Source organism: Berghia stephanieae, chromosome 7 (genome assembly GCF_034508935.2).
Source record: "Berghia stephanieae isolate SIO BIC M18660-M18661 chromosome 7, UCSD_Bste_1.3, whole genome shotgun sequence".
NCBI lineage: Eukaryota > Metazoa > Mollusca > Gastropoda > Nudibranchia > Aeolidiidae > Berghia > Berghia stephanieae.
Genome location: NC_088366.1, coordinates 11287058 through 11304557, shown reverse-complemented (window position 1 = coordinate 11304557; position 17500 = coordinate 11287058). Strand labels below are relative to the sequence as shown.

Genomic DNA, 17500 nt, shown 5'->3' with positions numbered 1-17500 from the left:
AGAATCTGGTTCGTTCCGACATAATACCGTTTTGAGACGATGGGTCACATTTTGTTCGGCATTCTGATTCCCTGACGCTGGCTCTTCTGGTCCTTACTATTACAACCAAATTTTGTCAATGCTTTTTTAAAAATTCATTCAATTGTTACATGTTGCTGTGGGTCAGGGCCACTTTGTAAAGCGTTTTGAGCACGTTTAGTGGATATTGTGCTCAAGTATTTAGTATTTATATTATGTCTGCCCACAATTCCGCCGTGTTCTGGAAACAAACAAACCAAGACATTTTTATAAATTTGGCCAGAAAACTTGTCCTTCAAAAGGGGCAGACATTCGTGACGTCAGACCCTCTTTTTATGGTTCCCAAATCCTTGGAAGTGTGTATGTAACCACCCCTTCTGAGGACTAATAATGAATAGGTTTCATATTGAATCATACGGTGGAAGCAGAATCTACCCAATCAGCAAATTCCGTACCGCACTCGTGCACCGTCGCAAACCCACCCGAAAGCTTCTTCACAACACGCCGTTCAACTAGATGCTCTGCGGTTTCGGGCTCGTTACCACAAAGGTGGCAGAGCTATTTCAGTAGCCGGGTTGTACTTGTATTGGCAGATTATTAGGATGACGGGACTATGTGGTCTAGTGGTATGACACTCGCTTTCGGATCGGAAGGTACTGGGTTCGAGCCTCGCGCTAGGCGCATAGTTGAGTCCTTGAGAAAGGCTCTTTACTCACATTCTCTCACAGTACTCAGGTGTAAAATAAGTACCTGGCCGTTAACAGCGTTGTCTTTGATCGAAAAATTGTCATATCGCCTAACAGGCGTCATGTCCCGTCCTACATGTTAAATGTTGCTCTGGCTCTTCTGGTCCTTTTGTCAATTTCATGTTTTTTAAAATTCATTCAATTGTTACGTGTTGCTGTTAGTCAGGGATCCCTTGTAAAGCGCTTTGAGCACATTTAGTGGATATTGCGCTATATAAAGCTCAAATTTAAAAAAAAACAACATTTTTTTTAAAGAGTGAGGATGGATGATCTTTATTGACGACCAGCATATGTGTAGACTGGAAAATATGATGTCATCACTATGAAACCAGAAGGTATGAATCCAGTCCTCACGGAGAGTGCTTTTACACTTCCAATGAGATTGGAACCAGTATTTTGACACCACAGTTTCTTTTTTAATCAGTAGAAAACAAATTGAACGTTTATATAGCGCAATATCCATTAAACGTGCTAAAAGTGCTTTACAAGTGGTCCCTAGCCAACGGCAACACGTAACGTGTAGGACGAGACATGTCGCCTGTTAGCGATTGTCATACCACAAGACCACATAGCCGCACAATCTACTGATTAAAACGACCATCATCATGCCGAAAACTCTCACATCTAGGATTTCTTAATTCAGTTAGTAACAACAAATCATCATAAACTCGAGATCCTGGGTGGGGTCCTGACATCCCATAGTGGGCAGGGGGTCCATACTATGCCTTCTATCCCCCCTATGTTTGTTTTCCATGACCTCTCATAGTGGGCAGGGGGTACTTACTATGTCTTCTATCCCCCTATGTTTGTTCCATGACCTCCCATAGTGGGCAGGGGGTACTTACTATGTCTTCTATCCCCCTATGTTTGTTTTCCATGACCTCCCATAGTGGGCAGGGGCACTTCCTATGTCTTCTATCCCCCTATGTTTGTTTTCCATGACCTCCCATAGTGGGCAGGGGGTACTTACTATGTCTTCTATCCCCCTATGTTTGTTTTCCATGACCTCCCATAGTGGGCAGGGGGTACTTACTATGTCTTCTATCCCCCTATGTTTGTTTTCCATGACCTCCCATAGTGGGCAGAGGGTACTTACTATGTCTTCTATCCCCCTATGTTTGTTTTCCATGACCTCCCATAGTGGGCAGGGGGTACTTACTATGTCTTCTATCCCACCTATGTTTGTTTTCCATGACCTCCCATAGTGGGCAGGGGGTACTTACTATGTCTTCTATCCCCCCCCCCCCTATGTTTGTTTTCCATGACCTCCCATAGTGGGCAGGGGGTACATACTATGTCTTCTATCCCCCCTATGTTTGTTTTTCATGACCTCCCAAAGTGGACAGGGGGTACATACTATGTCTTCTATCCCCCCTATGTTTGTTTTCCATGACCTCCCATAGTGGGCAGGGGGTACTACTATGTCTTCTATCCCCCCTATGTTTGTTTTCCATGACCTCCCATAGTGGGCAGGGGTACATACTATGTCTTCCACCCCCCCCCCCTATGTTTGTTTTCCATGACATCCAATAGTGGGCAGGGGGTCATACTATGTCTTCTACCCCCCCCCTATGTTTGTTTTCCATGACTCCATAGTGGGCAGGGGGTCTTACTATGCTTCTATCCCCCTATGTTTGTTTTCCATGACCTCCCATAGTGGGCAGGGTGTACTTACTATGTCTTCTATCCCCTATGTTGTTTCCATGACTCCCATAGTGGGCAGGGGTACTTACTATGTCTTCTATCCCCCTATGCTTGTTTCCATGACTCCCATAGTGGGCAGGGGTACTTACTATGTCTTCTATCCCCCTATGTTTGTTTTCCATGACCTCCCATAGTGGGCAGGGGACTTACTATGTCTTCTATCCCCTATGTTTGTTTTCAATGACCTCCCATAGTGGGCAGGGGGTACATACTATGTCTTCTATCACCCCTATGCTTGTTTTCCATGACCTCCCATAGTGGGCAGGGGTACATACTATGTCTTCTATCCCCCTATGTTTGTTTTTCATGACCTCCCATAGTGGGTAGGGTGTACTTACTATGTCTTTTATCCCACCTATATTTGTTTTCCATGACTACCCATAGTGGGCAGGGGTACTTACTATGTCTTTATCCACCTATTTTGTTTTCCATGACTCCCATAGTGGGCAGGGGTACTTACTATGTCTTCTATCCCCCTATGTTTGTTTTCCTGACCTCCCATAGTAGGCAGGGGGTACTTACTATGTCTTCTATCCCCCTATGTTTGTTTTCCATGACCTCCTATAGTGGCAGGGGGTACTTACTATGTCTTCTACCCCCCCCTATGTTTGTTTTCCATGACCTCCTATAGTGGGCAAGGGGTACATACTATGTCTACTACCCCCCCCCCCCCCCCATGTTTGTTTTCCATGACCTCCCATAGTGGGCAGGGGGTACATACTATGTCTACTACCCCCCCCCCCCCCCCATGTTTGTTTTCCAACATGCTTTCTGTCTTTGTCTTGGAATGAGATTACTTGGTTCTGACCTGGCCCTGACCGAATACCCTGGCTGTGAGTAATCAGTCGAAGGTATAGTTAGTTTTCGGAGATTATATTTTTTCCCTTGTAAGTCATCTCTCTGTTATGCACTGTATTATGTCTTGTTTATGTATTATATATGATTTGTAAACATTTGAGTGTATTCCTCTTAGTGAGGACCTGTGCTTGTATCTGGATGAGACTTTTAGGGTGATCCCAAACTGAATATACTGATAATGTGCTCTTGGAATCTACATCTGTTCCCTATTTGAACAAATTCCCCTTTGTCTGCCTTATTCTTGGATGCTTGAATGGGCACGATCTATATTACATTTCCATGTGCTCTAGGTCATTGGTGACATTGTAAAGTGTGCTCAAAATGACCTACATAGTGAAAAGTGTTCACAGTTTGAGAAATATCCAACGTTGCAATTGGTCATTTTTCTCAGCATGACACATTGTATGTTTATAACTTTCATAAACAAAGCAGCGTGTTTAGATACATTGAGAAATGTCCAATCGTTGTACAGCAACAAATCATGTGATCGATGACTAGGATAGACGAAAACATGAATATAGATCGCTCCCATTGTAATTCTAGACCTTTTTGCTATCCCATTCTCTTCCTTTTTACTGGCGCTGATATGGCCTTAATGTGTTGCAAGCGCCGTAAAACCCTTAAAAACAAAACAAAAACATAAACTCGAGATCGTTTATAGATAGAATGAAGTTGACGTCACTCATGTCATTGTTATTGTTTTTGCCATCCGCGTTCATGAGTAATTCTCACTAAACGGTATTAACCAGACTATACACGTTTAAGGTTACATAATGATTTTGTGATGGTCCGTTATACTTCCGGATGGCAATGTTGTGAGTTTTTTAGCTAAGCGCACGCTCTCAATAAAAAAATAGTTAACGAATGACACAAACAACATAGTAAAAAGTAAGGATTCAGAGAAAAACAAACTCCAGACCAAAATAATAAATAACACATATATTGTCAACAACGCCCGCTGTTGCAAACGATACGAGCGACAACTCAATACTGGAATCAATATATCTAACGATTAATCGCAACGTACAGTTATTTCAAGTATCCAACTAACCAAGAACATAATATGAGAAAAGATAATACTAATAACAATAATAACAACAACAACAATAATAATAATAATAATAATAATAATAATAATAATAATAATAATACTACTACTACTACTACTACTACTACTACTACTACTACTACTACTACTACTACTACTACTACTACTACTACTACTACTATACTACTATACTACTATACTAATAATAATAATAATAATAAATAATAATAATAATAAATAATAATAATAATAATAATAATAATAACAATAATAATAATAATAATAATAATAATAATAATAATAATAATAATAATTCTCAATTCAATTCAATTCAATTCAATTCAATTCAATTCAATTCAATTCAATTCAATTCAAAGGTTTATTTTAGGCAGTTGCCAATATGATCCGTGCATTTCAATACAATTTCAAATCAATACACGTAAAAGGAAACTACCAAAATAATCAAATAGATAAATAAATAAATAAATAAGAATATAATCAATTCATAGACAGAAAATATAAATAGATAAATAAGTGAATAAATAAAAGAATAACCATAACTTAACTATAATGAGATATAAACACACGCAAATCATTTATTTTCTGGAAAGAAATTAAATAAGATATATAAAAAGAAGTCAACGGTCACAAACATTGAAAGATAAGTCACCGAGTACAGATAATGACAGAAAAACAGTTCTAGGAAAAATGAAAATAATAAGCCATGTTAAAAGAAATACTGTCTGTACAAGTAACCCTACCGTCCTTGATAAATGTGTCATCGAACACAGGCAATGACAGATAAACATTTCTAGGAAGAAAAATCCTTATTCAAATAAATAGCATATAATATACATGTAAGTAAACATGGTGTGTGATTCCCCCATCTTTGAGTCACCTGGTCCTCCAGGTTGGGGGTTGGCAAAGGGTTAACACCCCTTTCCGTTAAACTCAAACCGTTACAGAAAAGCAGACAGACAAACCAAATCCTTTTTTTTAGCTTGGGCGACCGAAGAGTTTCTGGAATGACAGAATTTAATGACGTAACTTTCAACTTTATTGAACGTTGACTTAAATGTATCATCATCATCATCATAGAAGTGGTAAGACCTGGAATGAGATTAAAAAGTTAGCTCAGGATAGAGAAGGATGGAAACTGTTTGTCTGTGGCCTATACCCTGACCCAGGGTGAAAAAGGCAATGATGATGATGATGATGATACATGTAAGTCAACGTTCAATAAAGTTGAAAGTTACGTCATCAAACACACAGAGACTGACAGAACAACATTTCTAGAGAGAAAAATATCCATTTTTCAAATAAATAATATGTTTACAAATAGGTCAATAACAAAGACATGAGGAATATCATATTTCACTTTGTTATATTGATATATTTATTATATTATATATATATATATATATATATATATATATATTATATATTTATATATATATATATATATATATATATATATTATATATTATATATATATATATATATATATATAATATATATATATATATATATATATTATATATTATATATATATATATATTATATATATATATATATTATTATATATATATATATATATATATATATATATATGATATATATTATATATATTATATATATATATATATATATATATATATATATATATATATATATATATATATATATATATATATATATATATATATATATATTGATATATTATATATATATATATATATACTCATATGCAGTGGTTTTTCGCGACTTTGTTAGCACACAGGGATATGACAACCACCACTTCCAGACATTCTGGGTGGACGATAATTAGATAGCCGTGACCAGTGGTCATCAATTATGCCATATATGGTCTGATAATTACATTATACATTCAAATTAAAGAAGTTGTTGAAAACCTGTTTAGGATAGTGTGTTGTGATATACCATGGACAGGGGTGTGAGTTGACATATACCATGTACATGACAGTAGGTTGTCATATAACATGTATATGAAAATATGTTGTTAAATAACACTATTCCATCATTCACTCAGCGCATCATTCACTTTGGGGAGTGGCAGGTGGTCAGCCGACTGGCATGAGAAATCAGAAAATCGGTTTGTGGGTAGTTCTCTCTATTGTCTTTCAGTAAAAGTGCTGCTGACATAGCGAATTTTTATTAGGTGGTTGAGTAATCGGGGTTCGAAATTTGCGTAGTTTTCACACTATTTTCGAGAGCCGTGGATGATTGGTCCACTCAACCAAAATAAATTGGAAAAAAATCAGACACATAAACCCATCCTTTATACCTCTTGTCTGTGAATTTCAAGTTTCTAAGTTGATTTCAGGCAAGATAATTGTTCAAATGGGTGCTTCATTTAATGAACTCCTGAGTTACAACATGCACAAACTACAGATCTGGAAATCTGACTTGCACACACCACTCTCCTCCACATAATATTAATGATCCCATTCGTCCAGCCCAGAACAATAGCAAATATATCAATAATCCAACCAGCAAAATTCCATAATCTTTAAATTTGATGTTCTAAAATCAGTAAATTAGCCTTTACTGTTTTAAGCACATCAATTTTAAAAAGAAATTTAACGTGATTTATCAAACGTTGTGTGTTTGGTTACAAATCACATTGTCTGTGAAAAGCTTAAACAAGTACATCTACAAACACAGAAAGTTACTCATAGAGAGGATTGACAAATCCCTCACCACAGGTCGGTTAAAGGGACATGCTTAGCACCTTCAAATCCTAATCGGAAGGTCTCGGGTTCATTGCCACAAGGTCCAGTTTTTCCATTGAGCAAGGACGATAAAAAGCAAATGTATAACAGCATGTTGGAAAAGTAAGATGTGATATTGTAGCTCCCGGTCCAAATTTTTAATGAATAAGAATCGTCTGCTTCATTTTAAAGGTACTGATGACTTAACTCACTCAACCCTAACTCCGACTCTGTAGTTACTTTTACCCCATGCCTATTTAATACATATTTATGAGACAAAATATAGGTGTATTATCAAAGCTAATGTTTTTCGTTTTTGCATGTTATTGATAGTTGAATAAATTTATCTAAGTACATGCTCATTTTTAATACATTTTTAAAATCAAATTTGAAAAGTAACAACAATCTCTAAGGTTGAGTGAGTTAAGATCCAGCTTTATGGGCCACACAGATTTTAAGGAGCTCTCTTTTCCTCTAAGCTTATAGTGCTCGAATGCACATCCCTTAACTTCAAGAAAAGCCATAAACTATTCATTGGCAGAGAATCAACAAGGCTCTATCTCCATGCTTTTCATTATGTTAATTGGTGGACTCAGTACTGGTTGAAACTCACTTTTACATTAAATTACAGAAGATTCTATGCATTAATATATATTTCTTTTTCAGGTTTGATAATACTCGAAACTTCTGGAGAGAGACGTTTTAATTACCAAGCTTAATCACAATGGTAAATGGAGATAGTAGTATAAGGAAGTAAGCAGAGCATGGTGTAATGTTCACAAATAATTTTCTTTTCTTTTAAATATTGAAGAAATAAAATAAAAATAAAAACAATACAAGATAAAATATTTCTTTAGCAAAAATGAAATGAAACCAAAAACAAAAGCACATAAAACACCACCAAATATAATTAAGGCTTATCAACTTCCAGAAATTTAAAATAGGAAGAATGCCCCAGAGTCGACCGAAGATAAAATGTTTTATTTTTGTTTTCAAGGGTTTTACGGCGCTTGCAACACATTAAGTAAAAAGGAAGAAAATAGGATAGTAAAAGGTTCAAAAATGACAATTAAAGCACCCAAGAAAAGTTAAGACAAAGCGGAATTGATTCAAATAGGGAACAGATGCAGATTCCAAGAGCACACTATCAAAGTACTTAGTTTGAGATCACCTCAAAGTCTTATCCAGTCACAAGCACAGGTCCCCACTAAAGGGAATACACACAAATGATTACAAGTCATATATAAGATCTAAACAAAACTTAAAACATTACATAACAGAGAGATGATTTACAAGGAAAAAAATATCATCTCCCAAAACTAACTATACATTTGACTGTTTCCCTCTCACCAAGGGTATCCGGTCAGGGACAGGACAAAACCAAGACAAAGACAGAAAGCTAGTTGGAAAATAGATATAGGGGGATAGAAGACAGTAAGTACCTCCCTGTCCACTATGGGAGGTCAGGAACCCCACCCAGGTAGATAAAATACCTGAGCGTAACATATACCCACACTATACATTCATATTTAACCAAAGACTGATCCTTGTCAATGATATTAAGATTACAATATTTAACTGAAAAACGACCAATTACAATTTATATTATATATCAGTAAGTAGCAGCTAGGAGACAACCCATATATCACTTTGAGTAAAATCAAAGCCTCCATGTAACTGAATGGTGAGATAACAATGCCCAGAATAAGAACTAGAACAAATAAAAAAATATGAATATTAACGTCGATAATTTGTGTCTGAATAGAGATTAAATAAAAACGTGCATCTTTCATGACTAAGAACTGCCCAATGAAAAGACCAAAAGACATGAATTTCACCAAGTCCTTATAACCTAATGTCCCAATAATAAACACATGCATAATTCTCTGCAAATACCCAAACACAAATTTGATCAGCTGTACCAAATCTTCTGAGTTATAAAAAAAAACAACACACAGTTGATATTGATATAAGCTGCCAGGCTAACAATTAAAATTAACACCACTAAAACATACACATGTACATTTACATAGCTCACAAACTAATTAAACCAAATTACATGACCCACCACAAAATTCGAGATATTTTTCACAAAGTATGGATTTCAGAATTGGCCATTATTATGCAATACTGCTGCTTTGATTTAATCTTTGCAACTGATTTTGAGGCAAAAGGAAAATTTCTTTTTCTTATTTGAGAGCTTGATGGATATATCTTCAGGGCAAAGTGCTCACTTCGCTTTGCATTTAGTTTGTTGGTGCTGATTTTAAATCGATACCTGAATCATCAGCTGCTTAAAGCTTTTGTAACTAAAATACAAAATATAGTATAAAAGGAGCAAGAATATTAAGATAATATAATAATACAAACATATTGGTGGATGAGACTTAAAAATTATTTTTTGTCTAATCTGTCCCAGTTGAACCTATAATTTGACAACAAAAAGAGTAAAATATACAGATTTATCCTTTTCTTCTTCAGTAACTCCATCCTTAAGAGGACATTTCTTTGCACGCCTCTATATTTCTGCCTTGTAATAAAAGCCATAACAGTGGGGGCATGTAAAGAATTTGTCAGCTCTTCTTTTTTTACTTGGCCTTTTCACAGCCACAATATTGGTTCCACCAGCATTTAAAATTTTAATATTATGTTTAAAGTTTCCTGCACACCTGAGTTTCGTTAGTGTCAATTGATATTTTCTCATTTCACCTAATTCCTTATAAGACAACATAGCGGCAACCTCCTTCTCTTGAAAGTGTATTTTTGATTTGTGCCTTGCCAGGTTTAGCTGACCATTCTGACAAAAAAAGCAGTACTGTCTCTTGTCTAAGAAATAGCCATCCTTATTGCCTCTGGACTTTGCTTGGGATACTGAAATAAAAATGATAATAGGAATAGATAGACTGGGTGATAACACTATAAATAGGCTTAATATCTAAAATCGCACATTTATGACAAATGCAATGCATCATTACTAGTTTTTGAAAAATAGCCCTAATTTTTGCACAAAGCTGCAGATTTTATTAGTACAAGCAATTGAAATTTGGTAGATAAATAAAACTAAATTCGGATTGATTTCGGAATGTTTTGAAACCATAATTAGTTACCATTAATTAATTAAAACAAAAGAAAAGCTCGTCTGGGTCTGCTTCTTCTATAAATCTGTCAGTCATTGAGCGTATTATCCTACTTCATTTACTTCCGCTTATATTATTAGATTACCATATCTAAGAAGTCTTTGATTTCAATAGAAGAACTATGGTCAACATATATAACACTTGGTATCGTCACTTTTTTGCTATTCATTCGCTAACACTGATGTCAACATCATAACTATCTTACAAATGGGTCCAGGCCGGTGACACGCGTGGGTCGCATCCAAGCACGATACGAAAATTGTTAGACCGGCGTTTATGTCCTTGGAAATACATTTCACACGCATTTCCTCATCCTATCAGAGATGAACGTTAAGCTAGAAGTTCCGTGTTCATTTCATGAGTTCATGTTAAAGTGGCAGGTGTTGTTTTGTGGTGTCCTGAAAAATTGTAAGATGAGCCAATCGCCATGCAGGCATTGTCCCCAAGTGTCATTATTGTTTTGCAGTGACATGTCAAGACAATGATATGTTGTAAATCGCTTTGAGGCCTTGGTGAAAATCACTATATATCTAAATGCTACCGTTACTTTTAATAGGAATAATAATCAAACACACAGCTTTCATATCGATCTCTTTCAAATACAGAAAAACGGGTAAACACAAGGAATTAACCTTACCATAAGTATTTTCTGTTTCACCTTGGTTATCAATCACCTCAGAACTGGAGTCTACCATACTTTCATCTTCATCAGATTCAGAGTCATCTAAAATATGATAATTCAATTTTGAAAGTGAGCCTTGCGGTGAAAATTAGATTACATTTAAAATGAAGTAGAAGTTGAGTAAACTCAAATATTAATAATTTGAAATATATTATGATCTAACATTAATACTCTCGACCAAATAAAAAAAAAACAACTTCACATTTAAGTTTCTCTTTATTTTGAATGCAGTACTTTTTAATCAATTGTATCAAATTCATAAAAGATCATAACAGCATGATCAATACTACCAATAATGATTAAAGTTTTTGTTAGCATGCATCTTTTATACTTATACCGCAGTATCATATTGTAAGTCCTTTTTTAAAAAAATTGACTTGAACATATGTTGTGTAAAATAAAATCATGACTTGAAAGCATTAAAACATGTTTGTGGTGATGATTCCTTACCAGGTGGGTAATAATCCTCATCTTGCACAAGATCACAGTGAAGTGCTGGGAAGTCAAGGTGCTCAGATATGGTCTCAGATGGTGGTACACCAATACTGCCGGAAACCTTTAAAATATTAGGAATATAAAGATGTTTAAATTTAAACAGTGAGCATGGGGATACTAATTTAATGTCCTAGTGAGAGAAGATGTAAAGCAAATTTTTAAATCAGCATTTTTAAAAGGTCATGGCGCATACTTGAAAGGAAAAAACTAATTTCAACAAAATACCACAAGATTTGCAAAATGCACAAATTTAGTGTCATGTAAACCCAGAAGTTCATTGTCTCAATTGATGTTAATCAAAATATCAAAATAAGCCATGACTTTGTATTTGATCATTAGATGTTACATTCCAATATTTATTAGGATTTTTAAAGCTATTACACTATAAAATCAGTTGAAGAAGCATACCCAACATAATATAAAGTAAGTGATTGACATTATTTTACTTATTTTTTAATAAAAACAAAATGAGGCATTGTATTTTGTTGGAATAAACATACCTTTGAACATTCTACTATGGATGGGAAAGTGTCCAGCCATTCTTCTACTTTGTCATTCACTGCACCTTTATCTAAGGGGGAATGAATAAAATAATATTGTATCTCAATGTTATAAATGAATTTTATTGAAATATTGTTTTACGTAGTAAATGATTAATATCAAAATCCAAGTGTTGTTCCATCACAGGGTTGGCTTACATCATACATAAAAGTCAACTATATTTAATTTCTATGTCCCACGTGGAAGAAGTAAATGATCAATATTGCATAACAGCTTAAACTTTCACTCAATTGGAAGACTCGGGAGTGGTAGGTCAGTGGATCGAATCCTCGGAGCGCACCAAAACTCAAATGTAAATATTCGTACTGTTTCAACTGCCCGCCTCATGCTCTATGTATTACAGGAACAGTGAAATGACTAGTTGGTTGGCTAAGTATCAGTAAAATTAAAATGTGACTGAGTGGGGATGGCGAGTGGTGTTACACCGCATTTCTCAATGTGACAACACAAAACTAATGTGTCAAACAGTCTCTTATGTGAACTACAGTAGTTGGTAGGTACCTAAACTAAGTATCTTAAACTTTCATATTTGACCCAAGTCACAATCTCTATGGAATGACCATACATAACACAGTATGCCACTTCAGTTGATTATTTTTGCAAACATTTAACTGTGTTTTACGTGAACACTCATGATTCCTTTACGAAAGCTACTAATGAAGAAGTCTGATAACTGATAACTCTATGACTACTCTTTTATTCTTACATTGAGTTTGAGATTCCGCTTGATGTAATTTTTGTTTGTCAAGGGATGCTTGCTCCGCTTGTTGTAGATTTTGCTTGTCAAGGGATGCTTGCAGCATCCTCCTGCCATATCTGAAATAATGATTAAGAATAGAATTAACGTAACGTACCAGTTATGGAGTTATGGTGAAGTAAAAATTTGTAAATTTAAACCTGTAGTTCTTTAGTTTATATGTTGAGATGGATTTTCTATTAGCCACAATTGTAGATTATTTGTATGCCAAATTTCATAAAAACTGAGAATGGTGCAGAATGCTTTCCTAATTGCGCAAGTAAACCGCCCCAATTTTACAAATAGCTTTTTCCTCACTGACAGACCTCAGTTAGCCTATCGGCAGCTGCAGAATGGATGTAATTGGCGGATCACAAAACCTGCTTCTCTCCCTCTTTTTCATTTTCATATCTAGATACCACACTGGGTATAGTATAATAAAAGTACGTGTCTAGGGAGACCAAAATCTTCTGTCTCTTTATGTTGAGGGGAGATTTTGTTCTTTTGTTTTCCTTTCTTCTATTTAATTATTATTGGTTGTTTTTGCTGCTGTTCTTGATTGATTTATTTATTATTTCTTAAGGCATAGTGATAATATTATTATCATGCCCCCCCCCACCCCCTCCCCCTTTTTTTTATAAGTCAGAGGAGAGATTGTAGGTTATTGGCCGTCCAGCACAAAAATTAATTTTCTTTTCTTATTTTTCTAACTAATATTTTAAAATTTTTGTTAGGGAGACTATGATTTTGGTCTTCCAAAGTTAAGTCATATTTTTTCATATATATATAACTAGAACTGTTTCTTATGTTGTGGAGTGAAGTTGTTTTGTATTTGTTCTTTATCTACTGTTTAATTATTTTTTAGTCTGTATAATAATAACATGCCAATCTCCCTCCACTCACCAAAAAAAAAAAAAAATTAAAAACTAGAGAGGAAAGACAGAAGAGAGATTGAAAGTGAAAGTTATCACCGTCCAACACAAACGTTATTTTTCTTTTCTTCTTTAATGTTTTATTTTAAGTTTCCATTTTTAAAAATGTTGTTCTTTAATATTCTCTTGGTTTCAAAAATTCGTTTACTTCTCTGTTCTGGGGGGGGGGGGGGGGGGGGGGGGGGGGGGGCTGGGGTAATATTAATAAAAAGCCCTTTTTTAAATAAAGCAACCTAGCAAGTACAGCAACTAAACCAAAACAAAAAAAAAAAAAACAAGTTATAAATAAATAGAATTTAAAAAACTTGCCTCTTCAACATATAGAAACAGTTCCATAAACAAAAATATACGGTTTTACGCTGGGAAGCTAAAATCTTGGACTCCCTAGTCTCTACCACTACCATAATAATAAAAAAAATAAAAACAGTTCATAGAGTTTGAAAATGTTATCAAACTTTAGACGTCTTGTCCTCGCTCGTAAGTCTGAATGTGTTCACTAAAGTTTAAGCCATAAAGTAAGTTTTTACTCTTTTAGCTTAGTGCTGTAACTGTAATGAAATGAAATCCAATACAGAGTATTTCCAAATATAATCTGTGTGATTTGTGTTCATGTTTGAAAATCACAGCAACGGCAGCAGGCAGTGCAGAGACTTTGACTCTACTATCTCAGCTTTCTTATTATCTAGGAAATCAGAAGGCAACTTAATATAAATAGAGCCCAACTTCGTTCAAGAATTAAAAATGTCGCTATGACTACTCTATTTCATTACTCTGACAATGACGTTTGTAGTTGTACTTCAACTTTTAGGCAGTTTGAGTCTAAACTCTAACTCTAAAAACAGTCGCCCAAAGTTGCATTCAATGATCACGCCCAGGCAATACAAGAAACAATTTTTAAAAAGCAACAACATGCATCTAGATAGATAGGACAACAAGTTGAAATAAAAATACTCACCTAATTCAGTAAGTTTTACTTCATCAGATTGAATGTTGAATGCACAAACCACAGTCCGCCCAAGTTGTATCTTCGGTCCGCCCCAAAAAAAATAAATAAACAAAACGAACGGAAGCGGAAGTAGGTCAAATTCCAGTAGAAAACTATCTCCAGTGTCAAGAGATTGCCATAGCTCTGCCTGATTCAAACCCAAATTCATTCAGATTTTCTTTGCACCCAAGGGGCGCTACTCAACTTGTAGTCAAACGTTTTTAACAACTTAACTTATTTTTATCTGTCAACCAAAGGCAAATCGTTTTCAGACGAAAAAAACCTACATGGTTTTTGACAACTTAGCAATGTTGTCAGAAACCACCCATGGTTGTCAGATCACGTCAAAAAATCATATGGATGTTGTTAAAAACCATGCAATATAAGAGTATATATATATATATATATATATATATATATATATATATATATATATATATCAAGGACATCTATACGGAAGGACGCGAAACGCTGATTTCCTGAGGTTTTTAGCGAAGGCGATGTGATTTCATTTCCTATAATCCAATTTTCCCTATTTTTCTTGATGGAAAACTATAAATTATACATTGTATTTGTTCACAGGCAATGCACAAGCAAAAAAAAGCGCAAAAAAGCACCAAAAAATGATATAAGAGGCACAACAGTAACAAAAGTTGTATATTAGAGGATTTTCATAGAGTGGTACACCACATTGTCTAAGATTTTTAAAAATTCACATTGCTTTAAGGTACTGATTGGAGATGCAAAATTTGATGTATTTCTTTTTTTTATATATGCTGCACACTGTATGGAAATCCTGTTGTCAAAAACAAGCACTCACTTTGGTTATTCCGCGAGCCGAGCCTTTTTAAGGGAAGTTTGGTATAATGTGGCATTTTTTTCATGATCCCTATCCAAATTTTGAATGCCATGAAGGAGGACATTTGCCAAGCGTGTGAACATCTGGGTTAAGGATGATATAGGAGTAGACTACTTGATAAACTTTTACAACCAAATTTCTTTTCTGTATAATTCTATCATACATAGCAAATCTGCCGTCCACAGGCAAAGCGACGTAACTGACACTGACAAAATCGAAATTTTAAAAATTATTTGTCCATCAACAGAGAGCATAACTACACAATACAAATGGTGTATTTTCCATCTGTCAAATCATTGTAACTGAGAAATCTTTCTATAACACCAACAGTTTTTTAAATTTTTTCTCGGAATTGAAAAAAGTGAAGATACGCCGCTCTGCCTTTGGACGACAGAAATATCTGGGAAGGGCAATAAGAAGAAACAATTCTGATGTTATGTTGTGAACTCTTAGGCCTATTATTGACATGAAATTCTAATTTATCATTATGATAGTGTTTATTTATCTTATACTATATAATTTTGTATGTGTATGTGTGTGTGTGGGGTGGGGGGGGGGGGGGGGGGGTATTTCAAGCAATAATTAAACTTTAGAAAAGACAATAAATGAAAAACAATTCCACTTACCCCTTGGGATGACAATTGAAGATTGTAATAATCATCCATCATTGACAAAATTTTCACTAGTCTGCGACGACAGCATGCCTTGTGTCTTGTTTGTTTAACAAAACAAAGACCAACCCTGACCAGCTCAAAGGTTGACTGATGTGGCACTGTCAAAAAGCCTCTTGAGACCTCTTGAATAAATTGACTTATTTGACAGGATAAAAGAGGCTCATCATCGGAATAGTTCACCTCTACACATTTCCTCTCCAGCCAACCCGCCACATATGCCGCCGCACTCTCTTCTGTATCTGACAGTGTCACGCTTTCCAGGCAATTCTCTATGGATGAAGCGTCTTCCATCCCTAATGTTCCTTGACAGGCGTGCACATTGACAGAAGTATCCGTCTCAATAGAGGTCAAATATGTGGCTGCAAACCGTGCCAAACGCTTTTTAAAGGCACAGAAGACATCACCCGCAGACATGAATGCATTGGCCCCTATTGCCTGCCTGTAGACAGAGAACTCCCCTTCAATTCTGTCGGATTGGATTTCTCTTAGAAGAACATACTCAAAACCGCTTGAAAGCAAATGATCTCTAAGAGAAATCAAACCTTCCATAGTTTGAACAAGAGCCCTCCGCGTGTCGTGGGTCAGGCACTGCACTCTTTTCTCGCCATGTCCTGAGTGTGCCGATTTAAACAAGTCATGGAAATTCTCAAGACTGGTTGAATGGCCATCTTGGACAGACCGGCAAGGATCCCGCAGTCGACAGTCCATCCCTTTCTGTGAAACATTAACTGTGTTCCACCAATTCAGAACTTGGCGCATGAAATATGATGTGTCAATGGCACCTCTTGCCTGCAATGCAGCAACTACCCTGTCGTTGAACACCTTCAACACGTGCTTGACATTCTGAAGTTGAAGCCGAGTAGGATGGACGGCAGCATGCGTTAAAGGAGTGCACTTCAGGATGCTGTCTTTCTCAGCCTGGTGGAGTTCAATCACATCAGAAAATGTTCCAATATGTTGATTATCGAAAGACAGTTTCTTACATTTTTCTGTGATCCAGTTGTTGCGGATGCACTTCAGGAGATGAACAGTGTCATATAATAAAATCCAAGTACGCTGTTCATTTAAGGGATGAATGGCCTGGGAGTCGGTTGTCCTGACAAACAGCTGACAAAACTGTTGATTTATTTTGTGGTTGTCAGTAATCGAACCAAGTACAATGCCACCAGATTTCTCAACTACAGCTGCAGCTTCTTTAACTATCTCAAACTGGTAAACTGCAGTCAATTTGTAGACCGGAGTGACTGAGACCATGACACTGGGTCGCGCGTGAAGACATTTCATCATCCACACCAGCATGGAACTCGCTTTGCAGTCTGGATTGTTTTTTGCC

At 35.8% G+C, this 17500-nt stretch overlaps 2 protein-coding genes across 2 annotated transcripts in view; both read right to left on the bottom strand.

Moving 5' to 3' along the window:
• Nucleotides 1-7892: 7892 nt before the first annotated feature.
• LOC144976679 (uncharacterized) lies at nucleotides 7893-14805 on the bottom strand. The gene is made up of 6 exons (XM_078921017.1): nucleotides 14605-14805; nucleotides 12688-12797; nucleotides 11921-11991; nucleotides 11376-11481; nucleotides 10881-10967; nucleotides 7893-9977 (listed from the first exon to the last, which is right to left on the bottom strand). The coding sequence occupies exons 2-6, from the start codon at nucleotides 12782-12784 to the stop codon at nucleotides 9625-9627; spliced, it is 714 nt and encodes a 237-aa protein (XP_078777143.1). The 5' UTR covers nucleotides 12785-12797; nucleotides 14605-14805; the 3' UTR covers nucleotides 7893-9624.
• An 845-nt stretch (nucleotides 14806-15650) lies between these two features.
• The window catches only part of LOC144976113 (uncharacterized), a 2869-nt gene continuing 1019 nt past the window's right edge, over nucleotides 15651-17500 (bottom strand). Inside the window, exons 1-2 of the mRNA XM_078920293.1 lie at nucleotides 16120-17500; nucleotides 15651-15698 (exon numbers count right to left, since the gene is read on the bottom strand). The exon at nucleotides 16120-17500 is cut by the window's right edge and continues 1019 nt beyond it. Coding sequence (XP_078776419.1) covers nucleotides 15651-15698; nucleotides 16120-17500 — 1429 coding nt within the window. The remainder of the gene's footprint in view (nucleotides 15699-16119) is intronic.